Source organism: Triturus cristatus, chromosome 3_2 (assembly GCF_964204655.1).
Source record: "Triturus cristatus chromosome 3_2, aTriCri1.1, whole genome shotgun sequence".
Lineage (NCBI taxonomy): Eukaryota > Metazoa > Chordata > Amphibia > Caudata > Salamandridae > Triturus > Triturus cristatus.
This window is the reverse complement of record NC_140584.1, coordinates 738979259-738991370: the sequence shown is the minus strand read 5'-3', so window position 1 is coordinate 738991370 and position 12112 is coordinate 738979259. Positions and strand designations below refer to the sequence as shown.

General features: G+C 48.3%; 1 protein-coding gene across 1 annotated transcript in view; it reads right to left on the bottom strand.

The window, feature by feature from the left end:
• The window catches only part of NEMP2 (nuclear envelope integral membrane protein 2), a 303451-nt gene that overhangs the window by 163362 nt on the left and 127977 nt on the right, over positions 1 to 12112 (bottom strand). Inside the window, exon 4 of the mRNA XM_085648796.1 lies at positions 577 to 649. Coding sequence (XP_085504922.1) covers positions 577 to 649 — 73 coding nt within the window. The remainder of the gene's footprint in view (positions 1 to 576; positions 650 to 12112) is intronic.

Genomic DNA, 12112 nt, shown 5'->3' with positions numbered 1-12112 from the left:
GCATCTTGTGCCAGCTAATGATATTAGTCCTGGTAGCTGTCTTATAAAAAAAGGGCCAGCTTGCTTCAAAATCTATTAATAAACGTTTCAGGAGAAACAGCCTGCCGGTGATTACACCTCCATTCATATATCTGTCTGACATTCTCCACTGCAACTTCGCTGCTCCTGTAACCAAGGGAAATTATTGCTGGTGGCCACGAAGGGGTGTTGGTAGGGCTGCCTCTACCCAGGTGTAAATAAAAGATTAAGTCCCTTCAATGTTTTTTTCACATTGAAGATATGTCTAAAAGAAAGGTTTACATTGATGCAAACCGTGGAATGCAAAGCAGTCTTACGAATGGGTAAAATGATCGACAAGTAGCTACAGCTAAGAGGTGTTTGCAAGGTAGCTGGCTTTTATGGACCTGTCTTCCTGTGCATATAAAAGCATGCTTTATTACTTAGGTCTTCAAAGACCAAAAGAACAGTTCACAGCAATTCAACCTCTATCACGGCTTGTAGTTCTAAGCAATGCCATGCAGGTGCGAACACGAATTATAATAAAATTTGAGGGCATTAAATATTGCTAATACTTACCTACTCAGGGAATTCGCATACCAGAATAGAAAAAGACCACTGCAGAACATCACGAACAGTCTTAGGTCAAAGTCTGAAAAAACAAATTCAAGAAGTTGTTTATTGCGTATGTGGCTTTCAACTGACCGGCTGGGACACGGCCAATTGTTTGGAAATAAATTATAAACTTAGCAAAATAAGTGCACAGTAACAAAACATGGCGGCTAAAGTAGATTTTTCTGTCTCAAATGTTTCAATGCAACACATGACAACAAAGGTAAAACGTCACAGAAAATAATCATTTATTCAGTTTACATATACTGTAGTTCACTTTTATTTAATATATTTACTTTGCCAAATACACTGTTTTAGTTGATGTCCTCATGGAGACTAAGACCTCTGATTAAAGCAAAGAAATTAATATTTTAGGTTGAAGTCTTTTTATTGATTTAACAACAAACAAGATGCAGTGAGAAATGAATCCAGAGCATGGGCTGGCGACCATCCGAGTGCTACGCAGAGCATCAAATTAAAACTAAAATAAACCTTCGAATAAACCCTCCCACTGCCCGCCCTCCCCACCCCCTCCCGTCTCCTCCCCCGCTCAAGCTGCTTATACATGAAAGTGGAAATTGGGCTTAGCACATTCTTGCTCAATGTGGTGGTATAGGGGTTGCGTCTTGGTTCAGCGTGGGGAGGCGTAAAAGCCGCAAGTATCCAGGGCAGGATAGTTCCCGAAATTCAGAACATAACAGAGCGACAGGGTCGCCACACGTCAGCAAAAGCAGTCCCATCTCCCTGGAGCGAGAAAGAAATGCGCTCCTTACCTAGCACATAAAACAGGCAATGAAGCCATTCCTGGAAGGTTGGTGTCTGATCTGTGCCCCATAAGGAAAGTATGTTCGGTAGTGCCGCCCCTAGGGCTTTGCCTAGTTGCTTACCTTTATGAGACTTGAGTGGGTAGGTAAGCCTATCAGAGACTCCTAGGACCACATATTCAGGAAAACGCAAGAGTGTGGTATCGAAGTGGCAATCGATCTCATCTAATACCTGTGTCCAATAGGGTGTGAGATTGGGGCATTCCCATAATAGATATAAAAGTGTGCCGTCCACCTCACACCCCCTCCAGCAAGTGGGAGAGCGGTCGGGGTCACTTTTATAGAGTCGGGATGGTGTGAGATACCAATACATCATGATCTTAGTGGATGTTTCTATGCTAGAATTGTTGCGTGCAGTGTCGAGTTCTGTAATGGATATCGGTCCACTCTTTGGGTTCAGTGTCTTTCCAATCTCAGCCTCCCATCGTCGTTGGCCTGCTGATTTGATTGCCTATTTTGGGGGCCGCAGAATGTGATATAATTCAATGATAAGTCTCTTTGTGGATTGTTTTGAGAGCAACCTACGAAGTGAGGAGCCGCTCCGCTCCAGGGCGAATCTGTGGCTGCACAACCCAGTGTCTTATTTGCAAGTAGTGATAGCGCTCAGTTTCAAGCATATTAAAATCTGATTTAAACGCCTCAAAGGATCGGAGGCCCTCCGTATCAAAAAAGTGCCCTTTGGACCGGTACCCCGCTTTGTTCCAGTGACTGAATGCCTCCCAATCAAGGCCTGGGGAAAAGTTTGGGTTTTTGGTAATAGGAGTGAGAGGTGACGGAAAGGTTGTCAAGTTGTTGCGTGTGGCTGTGGCATCCCAGGCTTTCAATGTAGCTGGTGCCACCGGGGAACCATATAGCCCAGGGGGCCTAGAGGCCTTGCAAACAAAGAGAACCTCCCAAAGAGACTTTCCTGCCAGTGCACACTCCATAAAGAGCCAGTTCTCCGGTTGGGCCCATTGTAATAGAATTCGCAACTGCGTAGCTCTATAATAGCGGTCGGGGAAACCCAGGCCCCCCCCTCTTCATGCGGTCGGAAACTCAGGTCCCTATTTATTCGCAGTCTCTTATCTGCCCACACAAAAGCACTAAATTCGGACTGAAGTTGCTTCAACGCGCTCAAAGGTGGTTCTAACGGGAAAGTTTGGAATAGATATAAGAGTTTAGGGAGTATACTCATCTTGAGAGCTGCCACCCTGCCTAACCAGGAGAGATTGAATGGCCGCTATCGCTGGAGCGTTTGTCTGGTCTGCCGCAGCAACCTAGTGTAGTTCAGAGAGAGCGTTATAACGATATACCCAAGTATGGAATGACCTTCTGGTCCCAGCGAATAGGGCATGCTAGGGCTAGTGTGTCGACAGTTGACTGCTGCAAAGAGAAGCCCAGCGCTTGGGATTTAGTCACACTGACTTTGAAGCTGGAAGCTGTGGACAAGTCCTCTAGCTTGGCCAAAAAGGTCGGGACCAAGGTCTGGGGAGACTCCATTGTTGCAATGACATAATCTGCATAAAGGCTGATGGTATGCTGCTCTCCCCCAAAAAGGATCCCCTTGATGCGCTGGTTTTCCCGGACCTTCTGGGCAAACGGCTCCATATAAAGAGCAAATAAGAGGGGGGAAGAGCGGACAGCCCTGTCGTGTGCCCCTTGTGATATGGAAGGGATCGGAGATGAAGCCATTGACCCGAACAGTGGCGGAGGGAGGGCTATAACCGCTGAACACCCACTGGCGGAATCTATGCCCAATTACAAACTCCCCCAAAACGGTCTCTAAAAACGGTCAATGGACCCTGTCAAATGCCTTTTTGGAATCTATAGACAGGAAGACACGCTCCTTGGACTGGCGGTGGGACTTATCCAAAAGGAACAGTAGCCTTCTGGCGTTATCACTACATTGCCTAGTTGCGACAAACCCAGCCTGGACGCTAAAATCCCTGTGAAAATGTTTAAATCGACGTTTAACAGAGATATCGGCATGTAAGAGGCAAAATATCTGTTGTCCTTCCCTGGTTTAGGCAATACTACTATCGATGCCAGGAGCATTGTAGGCGGTAGCTCGGTGGTGCTGTCAGTAGTATTAAAAAGTCGGGTCAGTATTGAGGCTAGAATGGGACAAAAGGTTTTTATAAAAGATGTCTGTAAAGCTGTCTGGGCTGGGAGATTTAAGGAGTTTAAGACGGACTATGGCCAATATGATCTCTTCAGTCCTACTAGGGCTATCTGGGAAGCTGCCTGATCAGGCTTCAACCTAGAGTGTGATATACCCTGACATTACCTGGAAGGGTTCTGATCAGGCAAGAATTGGGCAGTGTAAAGAGCTGCAAAGAAGTCCCAAAAAGCATTAGCTATTTCTTTTTTCTGTGTGATCTCCGCACCCCCGTCAGCCAGGAGGAGCGGGACCACTGCCGCCTGCCGCTGTGCACGCAATTTATGAGCCAATAAGCGGCTGCTTTTGTCCCCTCCAGTATAAAATGTATATTTCAGGCGAAGAGCAGCATATTCTGCCCTATCAAGGTCTAAGTTGGCAAGTTGAGCCCGTGCTGCTTTGAGTTTCCTCCATACACGAGGGGCTCCGGTCCTCTTGGGGATACCTTCTAGTTCCAACACTTGTTTGGAAAGTTCATCCCTCTTCTCCCTGAGTGCCTTGTTGTCTGCGGCGGATATAGCTATGAGATCGCCCCGAATTACCAATTTGAGGGTTTCCCAAAGGGAGATGATTGAGGTGTCCTGTGTGTCATCAGTAGCCAAGAAGTGTTTTGGTAAGGCGTGTCACTACTTCAGGGCGGTGAAGGAACGCATCTCTGAGCCTCCAGGAGTATGATGGGCGAGAGGTGGGGAGAAACAACAATGTGGCGGTGAGGGCCGCGTGGTCAGAGCGACTGAGGTTCAATTTCCGAGCCCTGTGCAATTGAGAGGAGAGACCGAATCGTTAGAAAGTAATCTAGTCGTGCGTATGTTCCCCGAGCGTGTGAGTAGAAAGTCTAGTCCCCCCAGGTGAGCCCATGAAAACATTGTCTATATTATCGGCATAAATCAAAGTGACAGTGTCGAGGCAGAAACTATAACTGGCGAAAGGTCTGTGTCAATCCGAGGAGGTCCCTGCGAGGGTCGACAACACTGCCTGCCGTTCCTTGGCCATAGTGTCCGGGTCCGGGCGTGCCACCGCACTTGGAGGCTTAATGATGGTCTATCCATGGCCGCTTCGGTATCTGCGGGGGCGAGAGTCTGTGCTAGGCCAGTCTGTCGCTGGTTTTTCAATGCCTAAAAGATTGTAGGGTGCTAGAAGTGATCAAATTTGCCACAATTCCCCTTTGTAGGGAAAGATCAATCTGAACGGGTGCCCCCAGGAGTATTTTATTCCGGACTCCCGAAGGCCAGCAGGATTTACGTTTAAACAGAGTAGAGGCAGCCAGGTCTTGAAAGAGTGTGGGTTTATGCCCCTGATATGTAAAGTCCGGGCGGCTGCAAGCCTCGCGAAGGATCCTTTCTTTCAGCTGATAGTCGTGGACACAGGTCAGTATGTCCGCAGGTAGCGCAGAGGCAGCTTTCTGTGGGCCCACTTTATGAGTGCGATCCAGCTTTACCGGGAACTCTAGGGGTTCCCCAAGAATGGAGCAGAAGAGGTCTACCACCAGCGCCTCGATATCACCATCGCCCTCCGCATGCGCCATGTCTCAGATGCGAATGTTGTTCCGCCGAGACCTATTTTCTAGGTCCTCAGTGTAAGCCTGTAATTCCAAGTTCTGTTCTTGCAGTCTTAGGACTTCTTGTTGGAGGTTTTCAATTTCCTCATTGCGGCCTGTTTCATGCTCCTCCAGTGTGTGAACTCGCCCAGAGAGTCCACATAGCGACGGACATCTCGCAAATCGTCCAGAAGCTCATGTTTCATGGCAGACAGGTCATATCGAAGAGAGGAAAAGAGCGACTCCAAGTGGGAACGGCTAATGGGGGCGTCCGAGCTCTCACTCCCTTCAGTCTCGTCTGCACTCCCCACTCCCGGCTGGCTCGCAGACTGCTGTGTTGATTTAAGCAAAAGGTCCTTCACCGACCTGTCTTTCCTGCCCTTATTGGCAGCCGTGACTCTGGGTGCGTGGGATTTGCTGTTGTGGTGAGGGTGAACACGCCGAAGGCAGCTGGCCCAAGTGGCCGGGAGGGAGAGCAGAGGGGCAGTATCACAGCTGGGGGGGCCCTATAGCGCACCCCTCTCCCGAGAGATCCCCGCTCTCACCTCGGGCCCCACCCTGTGGGATATAAGCGCTTTTGGTGCTGGAGACCTGCCACGTCAGTTTTGCCGCCCCGGCGTCAGCCCAGTATCGTCGTCCTCCTGGCAGGGCTGTCCGATGATATGTTGGCTGATATGCTGGCTTATCCCATGAGTCCTCCGCACTTAAGGAATTTGGGCAGGGGGAGCAGTGACCCTAGGCGCTCTTCGGACCATGGCCGGTGAATAGAGGGTACCCCCACGACTCCTCACCAGGGCACCCCCGCCTGCAAGTGTCTCTATGTCTGGGGCAGGCCTCTAGGACGCTGTGCCTGTGCACCCCTCGCACCAAGTGCTGTTCCTGTGCCACTGCTAGCTGTCCAAGCCAGCCTTTCTGCGCCACAGCCCGGTGATTTGCGCACTCTACCAGGGCAAAAGACTTGAATGTCCGCAGCAGCGACCCCAGGCGGGCCCCCACAGCCAGGACAGCAGAGTGACAGAGCCAGCCCCGCACCTCCACCAGCAACGTGGCTGCACTCGTAGCCCAGCTGTCCTCCAGCCTCTTCCGGCCACACACGTGGTCGCGCTGGTCCCAAATAGCCGACTTCAGGGCCCTCTGCCCCGGGCAGGGCTCCGCAGGAATAATGGCAGACTGGCGTGTGCCACTTCTCCAGGCCTTCCGGTGGGGGAATGCTGTGAGGAGCCAAATGTTGGTGGGCGCCCCAGGCACTGCGAGCGCAGCGGCCCCTCCCCCACTACGTCTGTGGAAATGCGGCCTTCTCGCAGCAGCGGAGCCGGGGTTTCGCGTGGCTGATGGTATCCGGAGCTCTGCCTGCCCAGCTCAGGTGCGGTCTCGTTCACCGCTCTGGGGGAGGCCTGCCGTTGGTGCACGCCGCGGCGGTCCCCAGATCTTGAGGGGGTCACCGAGTACTACGGGAGATGTGCCGCGTACACTGGAGGTAGCGCTGACCCTCCCAGGTGCCCAGCAGCTCCGTGCATCGCTGGCAGTCACGGCATTTACCTCGTCGACCGGACTCCACCGCCCCCACTTCTATCACTCGGTGGTATGTTGCTTCTCGTAGGCTGGTATCGCTTAATTTAGGGCAGATCCGCCTCCAGAATTGCTGTGAAAGGCCCGGTGGGAGCGGAGGGCTCCAAAGCTGCATCCTACAGCGACGCCATCTTGGCCACGCCCAGAAATTCATATTTTAAAGGAAGAAAAGTCAGGACTTCAACAGAGGTTATTTATTCAATTAAGATAAAAAATACAGTGTCATAATACTTCACTGTGGAGGCTGCATGCATTATCTTATAGGACTCAGACCTCCTTACATTAAGACTGGCAGTGGCTCACTGAAAAGGTGCATTACTATGAAGAACAGAAAATCAGCATTGAAACACTGCACTACAAAGTGTATCGAGGGAGACGTGATAACTGACCCAATAGAAATAGTAGAAAAGTTTGCAACAAACTTTTAAAAAGTCTATACCTTGGCGTCAACTTTCACTACATCTGGCATACGAGATCTTCTCTCCACTATAAGAGTTAATTGCCTTACACCTGAGAACCAAGATTCTCTCAAAGGGGAACCCACAACGGAAGAAGTGCAACATGCTATTCAAGACATCCGTTCAGGCAAAGCCATGGGACCAAATGGATTCCTGATCGAGTTCTTTAAAATAGCCCCACTAAGGTGACGCTACATCTTTGCAAATGTACCTAGAAAGCTATAATAAAGGGCTTTTGCCTTCTGAGATTCGACTTGCCACAATTGTGGTAATACACGAGCAGGGCAAACCGGCAGATGATTGTAAAGCATATAGGCCCATCTCCCTCCTTACAGCGGAGGTCAAACTACTTGCAAAAGTACTGGCTAATAGACTCATACCACTGATTACAAATCTAGCACACTCGGACCAGTCAGGCTTCATGCCTGGCCGGAACACTGCTCTGAATTTACGACGCCTACACTGGGTTCTGTGTAAGGTAGACACAATAACAGATGACGCTGCCCTTCTGTCCTTGGATGCCAAAATGGCCTTTGACACCATTGAGTGCTCTTATATTTTTGTTGTACTAGAAAGAACGGGCTATGGGCTCAATTTTATAAAATGGATCAAGTTACTATACGCACGCCCAACAGCACAAATAGCTGTGAACCGTCACACATCACTGCAGTTTCAACTGGGCAGAGGAACTCGGCAAGGATGTCCCCTGTCGCCCTTAATCTTTGCATTAGTATTAGAACCACTGGCAAAGTGGGTAAGGGCTTACCCCCTGGTACGGGGCCTTAAATGGACCGAAAACTACGATGACAGAATCTCGCTGTACGCGGATGATATATTAATATACATGGCATCCCTGACTTCTACCATTCATCGCATTCTTCACGTTGCGTTTCTATGAAACTAATCTGCAGAGGCCACTTACACGGCTGCGCACCAATGTACAACACTGGCGAGCCCTTCCACTGACTCTCCTGGGGCGTGCAGCGCTTTTTAAAATGCAAGCATTACCTCGCTTCCTTTACGCACTGCAAAACACCCCATACAGAATACCAGATTCCTACTACTCTAATATAGATAGCACAGTGCGTACTCAGTTGAGGGACGGATGAGCACCGCGTATTGCAAGGCAGAAATTGACAGCGGCATGGTATGATTGTGGTATCGCAATACCCAACCTCATGTTATACTATTGGGCAGCCCAATTAATAGTAGTCAATCGCTGGGCCCATGGCTCTCACGCCGACCCAAGTATTCGGACTGACTTGTGGCTCATGGGGCAGGGAGGATACCATAGAGCACTCTACACGAACCCTAAAAGACTTGGCCTTACCGGACTCACGGCCCGTACAACAGAAGTTTAGCATCTGGTTAATAAAAAAATCGGGTGGCATAACAAATTTACACGTGCAACCCCACTCTGGGAGCCTGAACAATTTGGTCGATTGAGCACTTGCCCCAGGTTCGATAAATGGGATTTGATAGGTATCTCCTCAGTGGGAGACATGTGGAACATGAAGGGAATGGTCTCATTGGCAGACCTACGGACGGAATACAAACTTGCACAGTCCGAAACTTTCAGCTACCTGCAGATCAGTCACGCCCTGAAAGCAGCCATACCAGAGGGAAGTGTACTCCCTGAAGCATCCCCTCTTGAGGACAGACTAATATTAGATCCCATGACTACGAAGGCTATATCCCTAACATACAAAAAACTTATCAATAATCGACCCCCCCCCCGCTTATACGCCTGCGACAAAAATGGGAAGCAGACCTGGGCGAATTAGATGATGAGGACTGGCGTGATGCTTTGGCTTACCCCAGGGAAATTGCTATCCCCAAGAGGCTCCGGCTGGTCCAACTTAAAACCCTGCACCGGGTTTACCTGACCACGAGAGTCCTGGTCAGGATGGGTAGGAGGACTGACTCAAACTGCCTTCGACAATGCCACCAGGAAGGAACTTTTTATCATACTATGTGGGAGTGCCCAGTCGTTCAAAAATATTGGTCATCAGTCACTACACAGATGGAGAAGGCCGGGAGGGGGGAAACCTAGACGCTACCCCAAACCTATGTCTGCTAAATATATGAGACGCCACTGACCTCCCTCAAACTGAGAAATCATGGGTTTCACTGGGATGGGCCCTCGCAAAACGTAACATTGCTCAGATGTGGGGAGTTGGGGAACCACCACTAATTGCAAGATGGGTTGCTAATATCGATGGGGCCATGGTTGCTGAAAAAGATGTTTTCACAAATGGAGGATGCCCCCCAAAAAATGGGATGGTAAGTGGGCAACCTGGAACAACTATAGGAGTGAGATATGTTTGTCTTACAATGTCCAGTTACGCCAGCGAGATGTGAGATTGAGTGCTGTATTGAAAATGTACTGTACTGGTATTGTAACTGGATATTTCAAATCGATTGAACGTACTGCTGTGTTTGTTGTGGTATTGCTCAATAAAAAGTGTTAAAAAAAGACTACATATAACTTTACACTGACGATGCATATTATATTCTTTCTCTCTCTCTCTCTCTCTCTCTCTCTCTCTCTCTCTCTTTCTCTCTCTCTCTCGAGATTGTTTGTGACAGGCAGTGTAAGTCCAGTACTGGTTTTGAAAGATCTATTCAAAAAGGTTTATTCTTTGATCAAAACACAAAGTGCAATCTGAGAAAATTATTTAATTTCACTGTAAGCTTTCATTTGACATAAGCACCCCTCTTTTAGGGGAAATATTTACTGGGCAAAAAACAGGACAACCAGTCACTTAAAAATGATTCTTCACTAGTATGATTGATAATTTTAGGATATCTATATTGTGGACTATATAGGTTGTTAGAAATGGGATTTCAGATTGGCTGAGGTATGCACCCAGGCCAGGCAGGAATCACTACTCTAGTAAGAGTAAGAAAGATACACACTAAAAGATAACTTGTCCTCACCCTCTGGAAGCTTGGCACAGAGAAGGGAGGCTTATCTAAAGAGACACTGTGGAAAGTATTTGTGCAACACGCACAGTAACAGAATGAATACACTACAAAACACCTCAACAAAGTTTGAGAAAAATAGACTATTCTGAACAAAACAAGACCAAAACAACAAAAATCCGATTATAGAAGTTGAGATATTGAATTTTAAAGGAATAAATGCAGCAAGGCGCTTAGAAGCAAGTAGCGCAGGAGCGGGGCAAAGTCAAAATTCGGGCCGACCGGGATGTTGTGCTGGCCAGCTACAGAACCCACAGGCAATGGTGAAAAAAGTAAATTTCCTGGTCGCAAACAGTCTGATGCGTTAATGTCAAGGCCCGCAATTACACTATGCATTGATCTTCTCCACACAGTGAAGGCGATGCCTCAGTTCCGAAGATGGGTGTCGGAGTCGAGAGGGATCGAGCGATGCACAGTTAAGGGGATGTGTCAATCTCACCAAATTGCATCGTTGGTGATACGCTGTCAAATGTGTCGATCTATGGAGACAAAGCGTGGTTTCGAGGTGATGCGCTGATTTTACTCCTGCAACCGGGTCGATGCACCGGTCCTGCTACACACAGACAGAGATGCCTCGAAATCTGTGTTGCCAGGCACAGGAGCAGGGGTAGAGTCTCAAGCAACAGGAGGCAAGCCAACAAGCCCTTTGAGATCCTTTGGAGTGAAGGCAAAGTCCAGCTCTCCTTCAGAAGAGTCAGAGAGCAGCAGGCAGCAGAGCAACAAACAGAAAAGCAGGCTTTCCAGATGAGCAGTTCAGTCGAGTTCTTAAAGCAACACAGTTCTGGCAGGGCTTCAGCTACAAGTCCAGTAGTATTTGTTTTAAGGGTCTCAGGGACCCAGTACTTATATCAAAAAGTGCCTTTGATGTGGGGGGTGACCTCACGGCAGCTCTCTCAAGTGCACAAGTATCCCTTTAGCTCAGTCCTGTCTCCCAGGCTATCTGTGTGTGGGGGGGTATATATGGGGGGGGTAGTTAGACCTCTGTGTGGGGACAGGACACTGTGTATTTAAGTGAAGTGCTAGCCCCTTCCTTCCATCCTACCCAGGCAAGGCCACCAGAATCGAGATGTATGTAGATGGGTACTCAGACACACCTATCCTTCCTGTGTTGTGGCTGTCTAGAGGGGATGCACAAAGTGTAGCTGTCACCCACCCGACATGTATTGGAGAGATGCTGTCAGGCACACAGAGCAGTAAATGCAGAGAAATGTTCAATTTCTAAAAGTGGCAATTCTAAAACAGTAATATCAAATCCAACTTCACCAGTAAGGAGGATTTATCATTACCATTCCAATTATATGAAACATGAAAAAGCTACTCCATTATGATCACCAAGTCTTATAATGAATTTCCAATGTTAGCATATGAGAGGAGTAGGCTTCACAGTAGTAAAATACAATTTGAGCTGTTTGCCACTACCAAGACATGTAAGACTTAAAATTACATGTCCTGCTTTTTACTCACATAGCACCCTGCCCTTAGGGCTACCTAGAGCCAACCTTAGGGGTGACTTGTGTAATAAACTGGCAGTTTAATGCTTGGCAAATCGTTTTAAATGCAAATTTGAAGTTGCAATAAACTACACACGCAAGCCTTGAAATGGCAGGCCTGAGACAGGTGGGTTTGAAAGGCTACTTGTGTGGGAGACACAACCAGTGCTGCAGGCCCACTAGTAGCATATAGACTACAGGCCCTAGGTATATGGTATACGACCTTACAAAGGACGTATAGTAAACTAAACATGCCAATCATGTATACACCAATGTCACAATGTTTTGGGGAGAAGTACATGCACCTTCGCACTAGTCAGCAGTGGTAAAGTCCTAAAGCCTACAAAAATAAGATCATAAAAATGGAGGATGAAGGCAAAAGGTTTGCACTGACCATTCAGATAGGGCAGTTTTCCAACATGACCCCCTTCAGCCTAAAGCCAGGGTAGACTAATCTATACCTTGATGGGCCTCACAGCTTATGGTGATAGTACATACACATT